The 22,874-nt window shown below is 40.2% G+C and overlaps 1 protein-coding gene across 3 annotated transcripts in view; it reads left to right on the forward strand.

Annotated features, from left to right (window-relative positions):
* arl15a (ADP-ribosylation factor-like 15a) overlaps nt 1-22,874 on the forward strand; it is a 316,966-nt gene that overhangs the window by 167,326 nt on the left and 126,766 nt on the right. For all 3 annotated transcript variants that reach the window (XM_061906215.1, XM_061906216.1, XM_061906214.1), the window contains exon 4: nt 2,582-2,790. In XM_061906215.1, the coding sequence (XP_061762199.1) occupies nt 2,582-2,790 (209 nt within the window). The remainder of the gene's footprint in view (nt 1-2,581; nt 2,791-22,874) is intronic.

Consider the following 22,874-nt stretch of genomic DNA (forward strand, 5'->3'; position numbering starts at 1 on the left):
GCATGAGGTAGATAACGTTAGCCAACAACAATTTGTTAATTACATTATTTTGATTTTGATTTGACTCAAACTGTAACTCCTAGATGGATTTAAGAAAGGTATTCGCCCGCAGCAGAGAAGAAGCAGCAAGGAATGAGAGATGTAAGTGAAGTCCTAGCTAGCTAGGCAACATCATTGTCTTAAGTTGATGCTAAGTTAGCTAACGTTCTTCCTTGTATCAAGACAAACATATTCATTTGCTGTACGAGCTGTCGGGGGAATTTCCAATGAACATGAAACATAATGTTGGTTATTGTCCGCTGGTTCTGCTCAGGACCTCTGTTTTAATGATGATTTGGAGTAAGCATGTGTGAGTTGAGTGCTTCTCAAATGGTTTATCTTCAGGAAGAAAAACATTTTTCCATATCATCATGTCGTGAGCCAATTTTTAAATCATTAAGGTTTATTTCACAGAAAAATAGCACTGTAGACTTGTCTTGTTAATCGGTGCGACTTTGACTAAAATAATCTTGTTTTGTCACCAGAAAAATGGCTACAGCTAAAGCATCTGGTTTTGTTTCCAGAAAAAATAGTAACATTTCTGTATTTGTTTTCAGAAAGATGGCTGAAAATATCGGGTTTTGTTGCCCCATTTAGATTTTTTTTAAATATATTTCCATGTCTGTCCTGAGTCCTCCTCCAACTTGTTAGTCGGTTTGCCTTTTGCTAAAATACTCACTAATAGTCACTAGAAAAAAGGCTAAAATAATATTTTTTTGTTGCCACAATTTTTTTTTTTTCATGCACACATCTGACTGCGACTCACTGAAAATGACACACAATCCATTTTTATGTCACGACCCACCAGTTGGGAACCACTGGTCAACTGTATAACAGTTACTGTAATATTTCCATGTCTGTCCAGAGTGATTGACCACTTTGCAAAAATGAAAACGAGACGTTACAGTTTACTTCTCAGAAAATGATTTCCTGAACAGACACACAGAAGTTGTTAATTTATTCCACTACTGTGGCTTTATTGTTTTGTGTATATTTTATAGTTTTGTGTATCTGAAATAGGATTCGCCACATTGCCATAAATGGAAATTAGATAATATAAAAGAACCCAGAGATGTAGGGGTGCTTTATTTTTTGTTTTACTTTTGTAGATGTTAAATTTGCAGATGATTACTGCAATATATATTTCAAAAAGATTCATTGCTCTTCCTTTTTGCTTTTACCAGTAGCAGTTTAGAAGTCTGGAGTAAAAAAGTGCAGAAGTAGGTCAAATGCATTAGTTAATTTCAGGTGGTTAATCAAAGATCCATACAACATAATCTGATATGATTTCATAGTTTAAAGCACTATTTATGTATTTTTTATGATAAATAAGTGCTAAAAATGTTTTTGCTTGCGCGCTTTGCATGCTCACATGAATTATTTGTGCCCCAGGTGTGCCCCAGTACAGTATTAGGTCTAGTGACGCTCTTCTTTTCACCGGATATGTCCTCTTGTGCAGGGCTGTCCGGGTGGAGTTTCTTAAATGCCTCAAATGTCCGGCATTTTAAGTTAGGGTTGCGTGTGTTTTCAATGTACGTTCGGGGTCAAAAAGGGGTTCAAAACAAAACAAATTGTGCACGCAGCAACATTCGTGAGGGAGGGGCAGAGACAGAGAGTGCGAGACAGTTATGATAAACGCACATGCGCCGCCAGGCTCTGCTTTTTACCCATAGATTTATCAGATTTTATTTTTATTATCTACAGCAGGGGTGTCAAAAGTGTGCCCCGGAGGCCATTTTGGCCCACAGCTAATGTTTTAAAGGCCCACGGCACATTCTAAAAATACTATTAAAATAAACAAAAAAATAACAAAAGTGAAATAAAAAACCTTAAAAGTTAAATTTAGAAAAAGTTGCAATGTTGACTGATAAAACAAAGCTGTTTTTTCTTTCTTTCAAACTGTCATTGCTCAAAACATAATATTGAATCAAAATCAATGTTTTTATGAATTATTGATCTATCCAAGGTTACCATTACCTCACATCAAATATTCCACTAAGAAAAATATTTTTGGTTAAAGATTTTACAAATTTGGTAAATAAATAACAAAAAAATAGATATTTTGTTGTTTTCTTACTGTACCGAAAATTAACCAAACCTTGACCTCTAAACCGAGGTACGTACCGAACCAAAATGTTTGTGTACTGTTACACCCCTATAGGTTAGTGTTTGTCATACCTACCATTGATCCTTGTTTGACTCATTTCACTTCATCAAACCTTTTCTAACATTCCACACTACAAAATAAAAGAATGTATGATTCCTGCTGATATCGTATTGGGTCAATACTCAAGGTTTTAGTATCGGTATTGTATCAGAAGTGAAAAAGTTGAATGGGGACTTCCCTTCTTGTTTTTGATCCATTTGTTGAACATATCATGAACAGTACCTTAAAAAGGGAAACATTACAAATAATGTAAGTCAACAAAAACGCTGAATAATTTAAATCGTTCAACTGTGTAATTTCAAACACGTGATGGCCGCCAGCAGTGATATCAGTAGTGACAATGACACCTTCTAACGGCGTCACGTCCTTCCACAGGTGCTGACAACATCAAGAAGTATTGGTGTCGCTACTACCAGGGGTCACAGGGCGTGGTCTTCGTGTTGGACAGCGCTTCATCAGACGAGGACCTTGAGGCGGCGCGTGCAGAGCTGCACTCGGCCCTACAGCACCCGCAGCTTTGCACCCTGCCTTTCCTCATACTCGCCAATCACCAGGACAAACCTGCTGCCAGGACACCAAACCAGGTAAGCTCACGACCTCTGGCGACGTACGTTCAAGTGTGACCTCTAACGGAACACGAAGCAACTGAGACATGTTCTTGGATTCACTTTACACAACCACTGGCTGCTGTGGACTACCCCTGGGATATTATGTTTGGCACGTGTCATGTGCTTGTTTGCATGCCAGTGATGGATTCATGCAAGAACTCGCTGCACAGCCATTGAATATTGAGATGTGTGCTGGGCCTTCACACTGACTGATGACCTCACTTGTCTCCACCTGCTGGGGACATCTAGGCCATTATGACAATTAATGATGGCCTTTTTCCACCTTGGGAACCTTGACAGGGACTTCCTAGGGCTGGGCGATAAAACGATATATATATATATATATATATATATGTACATATATATATATACATATATATATATATATATATATATATATATATATATATATATATATATATATATATATATATATATATATATATATATACATATATATATATATATATATATATATATATATTGTCTTAGACACGTAATCAATTAGTGTGAGATAAAACATTGAGCATATATATATTTTTTTCCATTTGTCAGAAAAAAAACAGGAAGTTGCAAAGCAAGGTCGGTTGCGTGGAAAAAAAGGCACTAGCTTATCGAACAATGCAGGAAGCCATCTTGTCGGTTCATTCTTTGCATGGAGAGAGAAGAGAAAGTAAAAATGAAGAAAGTGTGGATAAAACAGGAAACGTCACCTCTACGATATGGCAGTTGTTTTTATTTTTTCTTTAAATTAACCGTGATTATGCTAGGCGCCACTCACTTTTTAGAGCACAGCTGTAACTTCTTGGCACTAAACCTGAAAATAGTTCTTCTCAGGTGTCTCTTTTTTCATACTTTACAGTACTTTCTTACACTTGATTTTGAACATTTTTAGGTAATCCATATTTTTCCACTGTTATTTTAAGAGATTTTACTTAAGTGTTAAACTTGATTTTAGAATTTTGTTGACATTTATTTAGTGTTTTCAGTGGTTGTGTTGAGATTTCCTTTCTGCCTTGATAGCTGAGGGGATTATAATCAGAGGAAGGTTTCTTTTTAAATAAAAATGTGAATATGCACCAAATATTTAATTCCTGGGTGTAAGGATTCGATTCGGAATCGATTCTTGATTCAAAATCAATCCTTTTTTTTGGTAATATTCTACGCCAGTTCTATTATTAACTGTATTCTTCCCTAAAATTGACAAACAACTCTGATGAATTCTTCTGTTACTTAAAATAAAAATAGTTATGTTTAATAAAATTCTACGCAAACATTTAATTGAGTCAAATATAAATAAGTAGGGGTGTAACGGTACGTGTATACGTATTGAACCGTTTCGGTACAAGGGTATCGGTTCGGTTCGGAGGTGAACCCAACGAGTTTCCACACACGAACACAATAAGTAGCGTACTGCACGTTGTCTAAACAAGGCACACCGAGGCACAACACAAGGCATGCTAGCAGCGACGGGACTACGTTAGACTGACCATACCTCCTCTTTTCACCGAATATGTCCTCTTGTGCGGGGCTGTCCGGGTGAAGTTTCTTAAATGCCTCAAATGTCCGGCATTTTAAGTTAGAGTTGCATGTATTTTCAATGTACGTTCGGGGTTAAGAAGGGGTTCAAAACAAAACAAATTGTGCACGCAGCAACATTCGTGAGGGAGGGGCAAAGACAGAGAGAGCGAGAGAGTTATGATAAACGTGCATGCGTCGCCAGACTCTGCTTTTTATTCATAGATATATCAGAATTTAATTATTATTATCTATAGCAGGGGTGTCAAAAGTGTGCCCGGAGGCCATTTGCGGCCCACAGCTAATGTTTTAAAGGCCCACGGCACATTCTAAAAATACTATTAAAATAAACAAAAATATAACAAAAGTGAAATAAAAAAGCTTAAAAGTTAAATGTAATTTAGAAAAAGTTTCAATGTTGACTAATAAAACAAAGCTGTTTTTTTTCTTTCAAACTGTCATTGCTCAAAACATAATATTGAATCAAAATTAATTGTTATTATTATTATGAATTATTGACCTATCCAAGGTCCCCATTACTTCACATCAAATTTCCACTAAGAAAAATATTTTTTATGGAAGATTTTGCAAATGTGGTAAATAAATAACCAACAAATTTATATTTTGTTGTTTTCTTACTGTACTGAAAATCAACCGAACCGTGACCTGTAAACCGAGGTATGTACTGAACCGAAATTGTTGTGTACCGTTACACCACTACAAATAAGGCAACAAGAGAAGTATCCAACTCTTCTCTTTTTTAAAGTAAATCCGTACAGCAGACATAGATCATCTACATCAGGGGCGCTCACACTTTTTCTGCAGGTGAGCTACTTTTCAATTGACCAAGTCGAGGAGATCTACCGCATTCCTATTTATAATTTATATTTATTTATTTATGAAAGAGACATTTTTGTTAACAAGTTAATGGTGTTTAATGATAATACAAGCATGTTTAACACACATAGATTCCTTTCTTTCATGAAGACAAGAATATAAGTTGGTGTATTTGATTCTGATGACTTGCATTCATTGGAATTAGACAGTGGTGCTGATAACGTCCGCATTTTCAAATGGAGGGAAAAAAAAAGTCCTCCTTTCTGTCCAATACCACATGAAAGTGGTTGGATTTGGCATCTCATTTGTCCAACTTGCATACTCGTTTTTAAACACTTTGTTATGAGAGTAGCGTATGTGTGTGGCCCTTTAATGTCTGGCAGCAGGTGAGTGACGTCAGTGAGTGTGCGGGTGGGCAAGCAAGTGAGAAAGCGGTCGCTGAGGGCGGGGGAGAAATACATTGGCATCAAACTCCGTAGCTTGCTAGCTTGTGCACGCTAGCTTTCTGAGACTCTTATTTTGTTAGCACAGGCAGGATGAAACAGGTCTTTTATGGTGAAGACAGGAACTGTGCAGTCGGTCTTTAGAATTTTGACAGTAGGTACGGAGTCTCTAGAAATAAAATGTGTTTCTCTGCGTCCGCCCTGTTAGTGAATTTTTTCTTAAATATGAGCTCGCAGCAGCAAGCGTCATCTCACAAGATCCTCGGGTGCCGAGAATGTCAAACAACTGACGAAAGTGAAGTCTTGGTATGATTGATGATTGCTCATTTTTATGTATATTTTTTAATGCCTGGCTTGAGATCGACTGACACACCCTCCGAGATCGACCAGTCGATCGCGATCGACGTAATGGGCACCCCTGATCTACATCAACTATATGATTTGCCGGAGTGGCTGGACTGGACAGATTAAAAAAATATATATATATACACAAAACAATGCATATATATATTTATTTTTTATGGCTTTTTTACTTTTCTAAATATATATATATATATATATATATATATATATATATATATATATATATATATATATATATGTATATATATATGTACATATATATATGTACATATATACACATATATATATATATATATATGTGTGTGTCTTGATTGGATTATCCAGAGAATAGTGCTCGATACCGTGGTGGAGCGCAATATGTAGGTGTGGGAAAAATCACTAGACTACTTCATCTCTACAGAACTGTTTCATGAGGGGTTCCCTCAATCATCAGGATGATTGAGGGAACCCCTCATGAAACAGTTTTGTAGAGATGAAGTAGTCTAGTGATTTTTCACACACCTACATGTATATATATATATATATATATATATATATATATATATATATATATATATATATATATATATATATATATAAATAAATATATGTATGTATATATATATGTATGTATATATATTATATTTATATATATATATATGTATATATGTATGTATATATATATATATATTATATATATATATATATAGTAGTTTTTTTGTTTTAAAAAAAAATGTATTTATTTTTTTATATTATTTATTATTTATTGTTTTTTAGATTGATTTCTAAAGTTATTTTAAATGATGATTGAGGGAACCCCTCATGAAACAGTTCTGTAGAGATGAAGTAGTCTAGTGATTTTTCACACACCTACATATATATATATATATATATATATATATATATATATATATATATATATATATATATATATTTATATATATATATATATATATATAATATAATATATATATATATATGTATGTATATATATTATATTTATATATATATATATATATATATATATATATATATATATATATGTATATATGTATGTATATATATAAATAAATGATAAATGGGTTGTACTTGTATAGCGCTTTTCTACCTTCAAGGTACTCAAAGCGCTTTGACACTACTTCCACATTTACCCATTCACACACACATTCACACACTGATGGAGGGAGCTGCCATGCAAGGCGCCAACCAGCACCCATCAGGAGCAAGGGTGAAGTGTCTTGCTCAGGACACAACAGACGTGACGAGGTTGGTACTAGGTGGGATTTGAACCAGGGACCCTCGGGTTGCGCACGGCCACTCTCCCACTGCTATATATATATATATATATATATATATATATATATATATATATATATATATATATATACATATATATATATATATATATATATATATATATATATATATATATATATATATATATATATATATATATATATATAGTAGTTTTTTTTTAAAAATGTATTTATTTTTTTATATTATTTATTATTTATTGTTTTTTAGATTTATTTTAAAAGTTATTTTTTGGACCCCCCCCCCCCCTATTAACAGATATAAAACTCTTATATCGTGATACTGTTTTCAGCCATATTTTAGGGTATACTTGTTTTTGTTTTTTTACCGAAACAGTAAAGTGGTGGTTTAGTGTGTGAGGAATATTTATCCATCATAAGTATTTTCAGGTTCTTAAACAGGCTTCAAGGACAACCTGTTTTCTTTGCACTTGTCAGTAAATTGTCCATGAAACAGTTTTTTGGGCTCCAGCACACCAATTCCTTTTTTTTAATGTTTTTGAACTTCCCTGGAAGCATATAAACTTGTTTTGCTGTTTGGCAAGATGATGGTTGGCCGTATCACTTTTATATCAAGCGCTTTATTCCATTGTTGTCCTTTACACGGCGTTACACTCTCTAGTTTTCTTTAGTCTTGCAGCAAAAGACAAGCTGTATCAGTTGAAAGGCATGAATGTCATGGAGTAGTCATGGAGTAGTAGGTCATGTTATCACCTCCCTGCAGAGCAGAATTAATCACTCTTTGTGGAGGCTGGATAAAACAACAACAACAACACGTCTGTTCCACCTTTCCCTCGCTGTTCTCCGCGCACAGAAGGGAGTCTGGTGGTGTTGGATGTTATGGCTGGCGTTTCCACTGCGACTCTCGCTGTCCTAAGGATGTGTGTGTATATATATATATATATATATATATATATATATATATATATATATATATATATATATATAAACACACACACACACACACACACACACACACGCACACACACACACACACACACACACACACACACACACACACACACACACACACACACGTACATCATCTGGCGAGGACTGTCTCCGAAGAATTGACCAAAATGGATGCCTGGCGAGAGGGCCACCTGTATTTCCTTCTGTGGACCACCATGGACTGCCACTGTTAAAGCAGGGGTGGACAAACTTTTTGGTTCAGGGGCCACATTGGTTTTTGAAATCTGACAGACGGGCCGGGCGGGCACATGATGCATTAAATCATGTCATATCTGTTGGAACGAAGAGTAGGCTTCTCAAACATGGGCTGTTTTAATCATATTCAACAATATCAAATCAAAACATTAAAGAAACATACAAATGGTATCAAATCAGAACATTAAAGAAACATACAGATGGTATTAAAAGGTAAACATTTCACATTCTATTTCAGTGGGAGCAGTGTTATTGATCACCTGTTTTGCATGTCTACTATCAGTTGTGTTGTGGCAAAACAGATCTTTGCTTAATTCTGTTAGAATATTTGGCGGGCCGGATTTAGGGAACCAAAGGGTCAGATGTGGCCCTGTGGCCATAGTTTGGAACAGTTGGAACTCTTCACAGTAAAGTCACTAGTCTCACTGATGTCAGTTGAAACTCTTCACAGTAAAGCCACTAATGTCACTGATGTCAATTGGAAGTCTTCGCAGTAAAATAACCCATTTTACTAAAGTAAATTGGAACTCTTCACAGTAAAGTCACTAATCTCACTGATGTTTGTTGTAACTTTTCACAGTAAAGTCACTAATCTCATGGATGTCAATTGGAACTATTCACAATAAAGTCACTAATCTAATGGATGTCAATTGGAACACTTCACAGTAAAGTCACAAATGTCACTGATGTCAATTGGAACTCTTGAAAGTAAAGTCACTAATGTCACTGATATCAATTGGAACTCTTCACAGTAAAGTCACTAATCTCATGGATGTTTATTGGAACTTTTCACTGTAAAGTCACTAATCCCATGGATGTCAATTGGAACTCTTCACAGTAAAGTCATTAATCTCATGGGTGTCAATTGGAACTCTTCACAGTTTTGATTGATTGATTGATACTTTTATTAGTAGATTGCACAGTACAGTACATATTCCGTATAATTGACCACTAAATGGTAACACCCAAATAAGTTTTTCAACTTGTTTAAATCGGGGTCCACGTTCATCAATTCATGGTACAAATATATACTATCAACATAATAGAGTCATCACACAAGTTAATCATCATAGTATGTACATTGAATCATTTACATTATTTACAATCTGGGGGGCGGGATGAGGAGCTTTGGTTGATATCAGTACTTCAGTCATCAACAATTGCATCAAAAGAAAAATGTGGACATTGAAACAGTGTAGGTCTTATTTAGTAGGATATGTACAGCCAGCAGAGAACATAGTGAGTTCAGATAGCATAAGAACAAGTATATACATTAGAAGTACATTTGAGTTGTTTATAATCCGGGGAGATGGCATGTGAATGGAGGAGGGTATTAGTAAAGTGTTGAAGTTGCCTGGAGGTGTTGTTTTAGAGCGGTTTTGAAGGAGGATATAGATGCACTTACTTTTATACCTGTGTGGAGTGCATTCCACATTGATGTGCCATAGAAAGAGAATGAGTTAAGACCTTTGTTAGATCGGAATCTGGGTTTAACGTGGTTTGTGGAGCTCCCCCTGGTGTTGTGGTTATGGCGGTCAGTTACGTTAAGGAAGTAGTTTGACATGTACTTCGGTATCAAGGAGGTGTAGCAGATTTTATAGACTAGGCTCAGTGCAAGTTGTTTTACTCTGTCCTCCACCCTGAGCCAGCCCACTTTGGAGAAGTGGGTTGGATTGAGGTGTGATCTGGGGTGGAGGTCTAAAAGTAACCGGACTAGCTTATTCTGGGATGTTTGGAGTCTAGATTTGAGGGTTTTGGAGGTGCTGGGGTACCAGGAGGTGCAAGCGCAATCGAAGAAGGGTTGAATGAGAGTTCCCGCTAGAATCCTCAAGGTGCTTTTGTTGACCAGAGAGGAGATTCTGTAGAGGAATCTCGTTCTTTGGTTGACCTTTTTGATCACCTTGGTTGCCATTTTATCACAGGAAAGATTAGCCTCTAGAATGGAACCTAGGTAGGTGATCTCATCCTTCCTGGTGATAACAATGTCCTCCACTTTTATAGTGAAGTCACTGACCTTCTTAAGTTTGATATGGGACCCAAATAGGATAGATTCCGTTTTACCTAAGTGTATGGATAGCTTGTTGTCAGCGAGCCAGGTGCAAATATTAAGGAGTTCAGCATTGAGGATTTGTTCCACCTGTGACTTGTCCTTGCCGGATACCAGCAGGGCCGAGTCACAGTGGCATGCTGATGGCATGTCATTTACGTATATTAGGAACAGTAAAGGTCATAGTATACTGCCTTGGGGGACTCCACAGCTTACTGAGAGGGGAGGGGACATGGTTCCGTTCACCTCTACCACCTGTTTCCTCCCCTCCAAGTAAGATTGCATCCAGCTCGATGAGGTTTCGTCGAATCCGATTGCTTGGAGCTTATCCAACAGTATAGCGTGGTTACGGTGTCAAAGGCCTTCTGAATGTCCAGCATGACCATGCCGCAGTATTTGCCCGCGTCCACCTCATGTTTGATGTGGTCGGTCAAATAGAGAAGGCATGTGTCAGTGGAGTGGTTAGTTCTGAAGCCGGATTTGAATATGTACATTAGTTTATTAGTAGCAGGGTATCTATCAACCTGTTCATAAACTATTTTCTCCATTACTTTCGAAATGGAACTGAGAATAGAAACAGGTCGGTAGTTACCAGGTTCTAATTTGCTTCCTTTTTGCTATCTTGAAATCCTTGGGTACTTGGCCTTGTTTGATTGAGAGGTTTATTATATGAGTGATTATTGGGGCAATGGTGGTGGCAGAGTCCATGAGGAATCTGGAGGGGATATTGTCAAGGCCGGTGGCCTTGTTTGGGTGGAGCGCGCTCAATTTATTAAGCACCTCGTTAGCTGAGACCATTTCTAATTTGAAATTGTTGTTGACTAGTAAAGTCACTAATGTCACTATGTCAATTGGAACTTTTCACAGTAAAGTCACTGATATCAGTTGGAACTCTTCACAGTAATGTCACTGATGTCAATTGGAACTCTTCATAGTAAAGTCACAAATGTCACTGATGTCAATTGGAACGCTTCACAGTAAAGTCACTAATCTCACAGATGTCAATCGGGAATTATTTGTAACGATCTGTCACTTACTTTCTGATAGTTTTTCGTGTTTTGTACTTTGTTTCCTGTTCAGTGCTCTTATTTTGTCATACTTCCTGTTTACTCCGCTGAGCACTGTTTTTGTCACACTCGCCGTTGATTGGCAGCGGTCCTCAGCTGCGGTCAATCAACATAGGTCTATTTATGTTTCACTCGAGCACTCCTCAGTGCTCGAAGTTAAACCTATGTTGGGAACATCTCCATGCAAGACTGCTTTCTGTTTATATATTTTACTTTGATGAAATTAAAATCATCTTACCTGCTTTCTGCTCTCCTGGATTTTTGCATACTTGAGGTCACACAACTGCAGCCATGCGACATCCCAACAGTAACTTCGAGCCAGAAAATTGTGACCTCGCGAGAATCCCTGTCGGCAATCCTCAGCCGACGTTCTGGACCGCACAATTCCTGGAGGACTTGAAGGCCAGGTTTGTGCGGTCCCAGCCTACAGACGCGGACCCTCTCCCCGCGGCAACGCCACCGGCTTCGGCTCTCCGACCGGCGCGTCCGCCACTTCCTGCATGCCTCGCGGCTCCCGCGGCAACGCTACCGGCTACGGCTCTCCGACCGGCGCGTCCTCCGCCGCCATCCTTCCTCTCGGCAACGCTGCCGGCTACGGCTCACCGACCGGCGCGCCCGCCTCCTCCTTCACGTCTTGCGGCTCCTGCGGCTCCGTCGCCGACTGCGGCTCTCCGACCGGCACGTCCGCCGCCGCCATCCTTCCCGTCGTCTGCTGAGCTGCTTCTCCCTGCTCCTACGCTGCTTCCAGCGGCTGCTCCCCGGCTGCTCTTTTTGCCAGCTCCCGCTCTCTTTTTTGGTTCGCCGAGAGCTCCAGTGGAGCCCACAGTGAGGTCGCTTTTGTCCTCCTGCTGGGACTTGGCACGGGACGTGTCTTCGTCCCTCCTCCTGGTCCCCTCCCGCCCGTCCCTGGTTTTCGCACCGGGGGACTCCGACGAGCAGGCACGTTTTCCCGCATGTGGGAACGGTGTCTGGCAGCCACCTAGTGGAGGGGGGCCCACTATACACTGCGGTGCAGCCAGGCACACACCGCTGTCATCCCCGCCAGCGTCTCCTTCCACGGAGACATCTACGTCCCTGGCGGGCTTTCGCCTAGCCCCAACGCCGGCTCCACGCCGAGCCCCAACGCCGGCTCCACGCCGAGCCCCAACGCCGGCTCCACGCCGAGCCCCAACGCCGGCTCCACGCCGAGCCCCAACGCCGGCTCCACGCCGAGCCCCAACGCCGGCTCCACGCCGAGCCCCAACGCCGGCTCCACGCCGAGCCCCAACGCCGGCTCCACGCCGAGCCCCAACGCCGGCTCCACGCCGAGCCCCAACGCCGCCAAGAGCAGCACCACGCCGGGCTTCGTCACCGCCGGCTCCACGCCGAGCCCCAACGCCGCCAAGAGCAGCACCACGCCGGGCTTCGTCACCGCCGGCATCCGCTATTCCTCGGCCAGCATTTGCTGCTCCTCGCCCGGCGTCATCTGCCGCTTTCACGCCGCCGATGACGCCTGCCGCTTCAACACCGCCGATGACGTCTGCCGCTTTCACGCCGCCGATGACGTCTGCCGCTTTCACGCCGCCGATGACGTCTGCCGCTTTCACGCCGCCGATGACGTCTGCCGCTTTCACGCCGCCGATGACGTCTGCCGCTTTCACGCCGCCGATGACGTCTGCCGCTTTCACGCCGCCGATGACGTCTGCCGTTTTCACGCCGCCGATGACGTCTGCCGCTTTCACGCCGCCGATGACGTCTGCCGCTTTCACGCCGCCGATGACGTCTGCCGCTTTCACGCCGCCGATGACGTCTGCCGCTTTCACGCCGCCGATGACGTCTGCCGCTTTCACGCCGCCGATGACGTCTGCCGCTTTCACGCCGCCGATGACGTCTGCCGCTTTCACGCCGCCGATGACGTCTGCCGCTTTCACGCCGCCGATGACGTCTGCCGCTTCGACGCCGCCGATGACGTCTGCCGCTTCGACGCCGCCGATGACGTCTGCCGCTTCGACGCCGCCGATGACGTCTGCCGCTTCGACGCCGCCGATGACGTCTGCCGCTTCCACGCCGTTGATGACGTCTGCCGCTTCCACGCCGTTGATGACGTCTGCCGCTTCCACGCCGGCACCAACATCGGCTCCTCAGCCGCCTCCTGCAGAGGTATCTGTTTTGGCTGCAGCCCCCGCCGCTTTGTCTGCTGTCTCCGGGCCTGCTTCAGCGCGCCCGCCTCCACGTCAGCCGCGGATGTGGCCGTGCCCTGGGCGTCCTCCTCGCGGGATGCACTCGTCTCTTTTTCGGCCAATGATGTGGCTGTTCCGTGGCCGCCCGCCCCGCCAGTTCCAGCGGCGCTCTACGCGCCGTCGCCACCTGACTTTCCCTCGCTGGTTGCGGGGACACGAGGTTTGGCGACCTTCCACCAAATCCTCCTTCCATCCTCCCTTACTTTGTGGACATTTTTTTCCATTTTTCTTTTCCAGGGAACATCTGGTATCTGTTCCTTGAGGGGGAGGTCCTGTAACGATCTGTCACTTACTTTCTGATAGTTTTTCGTGTTTTGTACTTTGTTTCCTGTTCAGTGCTCTTATTTTGTCATACTTCCTGTTTACTCCGCTGAGCACTGTTTTTGTCACACTCGCCGTTGATTGGCAGCGGTCCTCAGCTGCGGTCAATCAACATAGGTCTATTTATGTTTCACTCGAGCACTCCTCAGTGCTCGAAGTTAAACCTATGTTGGGAACATCTCCATGCAAGACTGCTTTCTGTTTATATATTTTACTTTGATGAAATTAAAATCATCTTACCTGCTTTCTGCTCTCCTGGATTTTTGCATACTTGAGGTCACACAACTGCAGCCATGCGACATCCCAACATTATTTGCAGTAAAGTCACTAATGTCGTGATTGTCAATTGGAACTCTTCACAGTAAAGTCACTAATCTCACAGATGTCAAATGGAATTATTTACAGTAAAATCACTAATGTCATGATTGTCAATCGGAACTCTTCACAGTAGAGTCACTAATCTCACAGATGTCAATTGGAATTATTTACAGTAAAATCACTAATGTCATGATTGTCAATTGGAACTCTTCACAGTAAAGTCACTAATCTCACTGATGTTAGTTGTAACTCTTCACAGTAAAGTCACTAATCTCATGGATGTCAATTGGAACTCTTCACGGAAAAGTCACTTATCTCATGGATGTCAATTGGAACTCTTCACAGTAAAGTCACTAATGTCACTGATGCCAATTGGAACTCGTCACAGTAAAGTCACTAATCTCACATATGTAATTTGGAATTCCTTACAGTAAAGTCACAAATGTCACTGATGTCAATTGGAACTCTTCAAGTAAAGTCACTAATGTCACTGATGTTTGTTGTAACTCTTCACAGTAAAGTCACTAAACTCATGGATGTCAATTGGAACTCTTCACACTTAAGTCACCAATCTCATGGATGTCAATTGGAACTCTTCACACTAAAGTCACCAATCTCATTGATGTCAATTGGAACTCTTCACAGTAAAGTCGCTAATGTCACTGATGCCAATTGGAACTCTACACAGTAAAGTCACTAATTTCACTGATGTCAATTGGAACTCTTCACAAAAAAGTCACAAATGTCACTGATGTCAATTGGAACTTTTTACAGTAAATTCACTAATCCCATGGATGTCAATTGCAACTCTTCACAGTAAAGTTATCTCATGGATGTCAATTGGAACTCTTCACAGTAAAGTCACTAATCTCATGGATGTCAATTGGAACTCTTCACAGTAAAGTCACTAATCTTACTGATGTCAATTGGAACTCTTCACAGTAAAGTCATTAATCTTATGGATGTCAATTGGAACTCTTCACAGTAAAGTCACTACTCTCACTAATGTCCATTGGAACTCTTCACAGTAAAGTCACTAATCTCATGTATGTCAATTGGAACTCTTCACAGTAAAGTCACTACTCTCACGGATGTCAATTGTAATTCTTCAAGGTAAAGTCACCAATCTCACTGATGTCAATGTGAACTCTTGACCGTGGACGCAACAACACTGCTGTCTTTGTTAATCCAGTCTGCTGGGTCACAGGCTCACTGCTCTTACGTAGCGTGATGTCTCCTTTGCCATATTGGATACGCCTTTGTATTGACTTTTGGGAACTGTTTGCAAACAAACGTGTGATGTGGAAGCGCCCAAAGGCCTTATATGCACTTTGTCAGCAGGGCCATGCCAGCTCAATTTGCAGAAAGTAGGTCTGCTTTAGAGGGCATGGCTGCTGTCGTGGCTGATACAACTGTGCTATCTAAGCGCAGAGGCCTTTCCCAGGTGTCCCCACTACATCACTGGCTCATTATTAAGACTGAGCGATATGGATGAAATAAGTATTTATTATCCATCGATATAGTTAATTACCGTATCTTCTGAACTATAAAGCGCACCGCTAAATTTTAGAAGATAAAAATTGTTTTTCCGTATATTAGCCAAACCAGACAATAAGCCCCAGATATATACGTTGCAAAATGAGTTGTTTACAAAGTAAGATTATGTTAATGTTTATATATATTAGGGTTGTCCGGTATACTGGTACTAGTATAGTATCGCAGGAATAATAAATCAAAAACGGTACTATACTCTGTTTGAAAAGTACCAGTACCCCATTTTTTTTTTTTAACAGGCATGACAGCACGTCGTCACATCATCACATCATGACATTGCTTGCTTTACAAGCAGGGGAACATGTTAGGCAGCGCACACACACAGAGTACTTACAAGCCAACACAGTGTGTTGACAGAAAAGGGAGAACGGACGCATTTTGGTGTAGTTACTAAAGATAAAGGTGAACTTATATCACTGAAACGCCCTCAGGAAGAGGTGCTTTAAGACATGGCTAGCTAGCTAGCTAGCAGCTAACATCCATCTGCAGTCTGCAGTGTTTTAGACACTTTTAAATCACTAATCCTCGCCTTCATGGCAACAAATAAAGTATGTTTCTTACAAGTATCGTTATCACTGCAGGACAATGAATAGCTAAACATGCTTTCCCACACACCATAGGAGGATACGATAGCTCACCAGCGTCACTGCTAACAAATGCTAGCGTGCCTGAATGTAAACAAATGCCATGGGTAGAGTTCCACCTGACATCCACTGTAATGATACCAAGTACAATAGTGTATTTAGTCGATACTGCTATGATTACATCGATATTTTTTATTGTCATAAAATCTTTTTCCTTTTTGAAAAAAATCGTATTATGTTCATGAACACAGGAAATATGTTCCTAGACACAAGAGGACTTTGAATATGACCAATGTACAAAACTCAAAAGCAGTAAAGTTTGCATGTTGTGTAAATCGTAAATAAAAACAGTATACAATGATTTGCAAATATTTTTCTACTTGTATTAGACTGCAAAGACAAGATACTTACAGTTCGAACTGGTAAACTTGATGTTTTGCAAATACCAGCTCATTTGGAATTTAATGCCTGTAACATGTTGCAAAAAAGTTGCCACATGTGGCACAAAAGACTGAGAAAGTTGAGGAATGCTCATCAAACACTTATTTGGAACATCCCACAGGTGAACAGGCTAATTGGGAACTAGTGGTTGCCATGATTGGGTATAAAAGCAGCTTCCATGAAATGCTCAGTTATTCACAAACAAAGATGGTGCGAGGGTCACCACTTTGTGAACAAATGCATGAGCAAATTGTCAAACAGTTTAAAAGGGAACATTATCACAATTTCAAACGGGTTAAAAACAATAAAAATCAGTTCCCAGTGGCTTGTTGTATTTTTTGAAGTTTTTTTCAAAATTTTACCGGTCCCTGAATATCCCTAAAAACAGCTTTAAAGTGCTTGATTTTCGCTATTTGTGATGCGACCATCCATTTCACTGTGACGTCATACAGTGCTGCCAATGTAAACAAACAATGGCAGATACCACAGCAGGATATAGCGACATTAGCTCGGATTAAGACTCGGATTTCAGCGGTTTAAGCGATTCAACAGATTACGCATGTATTGAAACGGATGGTTGGAGTATGAAAGTATTGAAGAAGAAACTGAAGCTATTAAGCGAATAGCTATAGACGCTATTCATAGCCATAGCATGGCCGAATAGCTGCGTTAGCATCGGCGGTAAAATGTGCGGACCAAACGATCAGGACTTTCGCATCGCTTGACACTGGAGCAACTTAAATCCTTCGATTGGTAAGTGTTTTTTTCGCATTAAATGTGGGTGGAAGGAAACGTAATATAGTTGCAAATGCATCTGCAGGTTATCCATACAGCCCTGTGCCATGTCTGCTTTAGCACCGCCGGTAAATAGCATGTTAGCATCCATTAGCGTCGCATGTTAGCATCGATTAGCTGGCAGTCAACATCAACAAAACTCACCTTTGTGATTTTGTTGACTTTATCGTTGCAAATGCATCTGCAGGTTATCCATACATCTCTGTGCCATGTCTGCCTTAGCACCGCCGCTAAATAGCATGTTAGCATCGATTAGCATAGCATGTTAGCATCGATTAGCTGGCAGTCACGCCGCAACCAAATATGTGTGATTAGCACATAAGTCAACAACAACAAAACTCACCTTTGTGATGTCTTTGACTTTATCGTTGCAAATGCATCTGCAGGTTATCCATACATCTCTGTGCCATGTCTGTCATCGCCGGTAAAATGGGGAGTCACTTTGGCACATTCAATGGGGGTCGGGCGACAGACACTTTCGCATTTTCGGGCCAGTGGTGCAACTTGAATCCCTCCCTGTTAGTGTTGTTCACCCTCCGACAACACACCGGCGAGGCATGATGTCTCCAAGGTTCCAAAAAATAGTCGAAAAAACGGAAAATAACAGAGCTGAGACCCGGTGTTTGTAATGTGTTGAAAATGAAAATGGCGGCTGTATTACCTCGGCGACGTCACGTTCTGACGTCATCACCACATGAACGATAAACAGAAACGCGTTTAATTCGCCAAAATTCACCCATTTAGAGTTCGGAAATCGGTTAAAAAAATATATGATCTTTATTCTGCACCATCAAGGTATATATTGACGCTTACAAAGGTCTGGTGATAATATTCCCCTTTAAAAACCACATTTCTCAACAAGCTAATGCAAGGAATTTAGGGATTTCACCATCTATGGTATGCAATATCATCATGGAGATATGTTTAATTGTTTTCAAACGGTGCCTGTAACACAGCAGTAAAACGGCTGATCAAACAAAACAGAAGTCTTCGTCACGGACCCACTAGCTGCAGAAGCTAACTCTCCAATCAGCTAAACAGACTCATTAACTCCACGGTGACGTGTAGGTGAATTTACTGAGGAATTTGTGAAACTGTAACAATATAAAAAGAATGCTATTGCAAGTAAATAACACTAACACAGACATTTGTAAACGTGTTAGCATATAAGCGAATGTTAACAAGGCTAGCTTCATTACATTACGATAGCACGTACAAATATGCATGAAAACACTCCTACAGACATCACACTTGGGAGGCTTTAGTAAAAGTATGAATAGTTTTAGTTATACTGTGAAACTTGCAAACGTTCCTTGGAGTGAAAAATGATGAATCCACACAAGTAGAAACGCTATGAACAGCTAGTAGAAAATAACAAAGACATTTAATAATATCGCATTTTATCGCTGTAATGATAATACCGTGATATTTGTTTACTGTCAGAAACTCATTCCGGCCTGGGCCTATTTCTTTTTGTTGTTTTTTTTATTATACAATAAATAGTCTCTCAAAGTAGAAATATCATACTCCTTAAAAACATCGCTTTGCTTTTATAGAATTCCATCAGCGGTCTCATGAAAACCTTAACAGCATCCCCCATGTGTGGAAAAAGGAGCTGACTTGTTTAGTCTGTGTCACTAATGCCTTTGCTATTATGTTTTCAATTGCATTTATGGAGTGTTGCCGTGCCCTTTTGTGCACACTATCACTGACACATGACTGTGTCACTTGGTATTCAGTGACTCACAATAGACCAGATGAAACCCAATCCGTGACCAGTCACTGGCTACACCACGTGCTCCCTTGCCTTTCCCGTCAATGAAGTAATGACATGTCTACCTGCAGATTATGTTGTGCCTCACACGCTCCAAAAGGGAAATAGGAAGCTTGACTGACTGCTGGAGTGTGCCAGAAGAAAGCAGCAGGTCTCCATATGTTATCCAAACATTTGCTCAACTCCCTTTAGGCTTTATTTTAACCTCTCCACAGGTTCCTTATGTTATATATACAGCATTCATGACAAGATACACACCTGTCTTTTATTAAACACTTCATATATTTTAATCAGAGTAAATGTACTCAAGAGTACTGTTACTATAAGGCAGAGGTGGGACCAAGTCAGTATCAAGTCTTTGCCCTCAAGTCTTGAGTCAAGTCCCAAATCAAGTCCAAAGTCAAGACCGGAAAGTATCAAGTCAAGTCACAAGTCCTGTATTTTGAGTTTCGAGTTTTTTCAAGTCCTTTTAACCACAGACTAATGTATTCACACTGATTGTGTATGCTTTTAAAAAAATTTTATCTAGATTTATATCGCGCTTTTCTAGACACTCAAAGCGCTCACAGTGAAGTGGGACTCAACATTCATTCACAGCTGCATTTATTTATTAAAACAAGTGCATTTGAAATTGCAGGAAAAAAATGGTGCTGACATTGCACTTCATAATAGCACTATTAACCAGTCATTATAAACATTTAACTCATATCTTTACAGAATAAACACATTTGAAAAACAAGTGCAACTGTACTTATTTGCACAAAAGTGTTAACATTGTATTTCCATGGCATATTGCATTGTAAGTAGTTCCACAGCAGTTTCTATCCTGTTCTTATCTTATCTCATTGATCTCATCTCATACTGTATGTGTGTTTATGTGTGTGTGAAAAACATAACAAATACATGAACATAACAATGAACAGAGTTGTGCTTATTAGATGTCAGGGCCCTATGCAATATGTACACATATTCTTATTTTGTTTAAATTTTAACTGACCTTTATTTGACTGTTTGTCTTTTTGTAGTTTGCTAAAATATGCGGTGCTGCTGACCGCTGTCTAATGTTACGTTACTGTGTGGTGATACATTCACTAATGTAACATTATGTGTAGTTACCTCATGCAACCCTGCTTAAAAAAATCACTTGACAAAAAGTATGAATAAGGGAGGGAACTGCAGTGCACGCAACAGATTGCTGTGTTTGCACTGACGTTATAACCGTAGACATCTTTCAAGTAGACGCAGCATTGGCTGTTGTGACACGAGCAATTTGGCCGCAATCTTGAAGTAGTAATGAGGAGCCGGCGAGCAGCCTAAACTGACTGTTGACAGGTAGAAAACAAAGATGCTGGGTTGGTGTTCAGCGTTTTCCTGCTCAAATGAGTGGACTTTTTGAAAATAGGAATCGGAGTATTACTTTTCACAAGTAAGATTTAACATTAACGTTCTATCGGTTGTATCTTTTGAAAATAATATTACCATAGCGTTGAGAAGGAGCAAAGATCTTCAATATCTGTATGCGAAAATCACAAATAAATCTTTTAGGGGAGGATGACGCCCCTACAGAGGTTTGGTTTACAAACTTTCAGCCCCACCTAAAACAAAATTTACCAGCCGCCACTGATTGATGCATTCTCATTTTAGGCAAAATATCAGACAATACTTTCTTAACAGTATATTTGTAACTAGGAATAAATATTCAAGTAACAATATTCAAATACTAACATAATTTGGTTTTATTCTGAATCCAGTGAAACAGATCAATCAATCAATGTTTATTTATATAGCCCTAAATCACAAATGTCTCAAAGGACTGTACAAACCATTACGACTACGGTGGTATTAGCTGATATAAAGACTTTCAGGTGTTTATAAATGTCTATGTTTAAGACGCTTTTATCCAAAGCGACATACAGGGCTAACACAGATACAAAATATCAATACAAATTGTCGAGACAGAATAAACTCTCTGCTGCTGCAGCAACAGAGATACAATCTTTAAGTCCCAAAGATATATAGATATCTAATGTATTCATACATTGTTTATGTAGGATATACGCATGTATATATAACCTAATCATATTGTTTCTTGAACTTAAAAATAGCTGACCGTTTTTTCCTCCTCTGGGATTATATTCCCAGTTTTGATCTTGGACGTCTGGTAACTTATAGCATGTAAGAATATTCTATTACTGTTAGGCAAACTATGAATAATAAAACACGCCCAATCATGTGTCCTTTATGACAAAAAAGTCCGTGAAAATCAGTGGTATTCAGTGAGGTAATATGAATTAAATGCGCTGACAGTTCATTGCTCCTGCCAAATGAATTGCACTGAGTGGAGCGGATCACCACTCCAGATGGCGGCCCCGCGTCTCGTCAGCGCCAGTAAGCAGTAGCGCTCGATGCTGTGTCTACTTATAAGATGTCTATGGTTATAGCGTTAGCCTCACTGATTTAACTACACAGCAAATAAAAGTCCTGATACTTAACCAATAAACGTTAGCTTACATTCAAAACGTAGCCTTCTTTGTGCATCTTTAAATGTCGAACTAAGTTGGAAGTTGTTACATCTCCATCTGTTATATTCGAACTGCATGTTTTGCATACTGCAATTAGTTTTTTGTTGACCAAGTCGTAGTTTTTATAACCAAACGAAACCAACTTTGGCATAATTTTTTCTCACTGGCGCGTTGTTTGACAACTCTTCTTTGTTGGTTGTCCTGCAATTTGATTGGATGAATGCTGTGGGATGAAAACAACGTAGATCTAATTTGATTGGCTGCTGCACTGAGAGCACACTAGCTGACAAACACACACGTACAAATGAAAGATACGGAGCGCTCCCGAATAACTTTTTAATCTTTGTATTTTGAGGAAAGTAGCAAGTCATGTCAAGCCAAAAGTCTCAAGTCCAAGTGAAGTCACACTTCATTAATGTTAAAGTCTAAGTCAAGTTGCAAGTCTTTTTACATTTTGTCAAATCGGGACTAAAGTCATCAAATTCATGACTCGAGTCCAAGTCATGTGACTCGAGTCCTCATCTCTGCTATAAGCTAGTATGACTTAGGAAAAGTCATCTTAATATAGTAACAACTTGTTATTGAACACCTCTTAGAATGAAGGTGTACAAATAAGGAATACATAAGAAATGCTGAAACCTGAGAACAACTACTTTCTACAGGTTGAGGTCCAAGAAGTCACGGCTGTACTCTAAACCAGTGTTTTTCAACCTTTTCTGGGCCAAGGTAGTTTTTTTTCATTGAAAAAATTCTGAGGCACATCACCAGCAGAAAACATAAAAAAATTAAATTCAGTTT

Source organism: Nerophis ophidion, linkage group LG07 (assembly GCF_033978795.1).
Source record: "Nerophis ophidion isolate RoL-2023_Sa linkage group LG07, RoL_Noph_v1.0, whole genome shotgun sequence".
Classification (NCBI taxonomy): domain Eukaryota; kingdom Metazoa; phylum Chordata; class Actinopteri; order Syngnathiformes; family Syngnathidae; genus Nerophis; species Nerophis ophidion.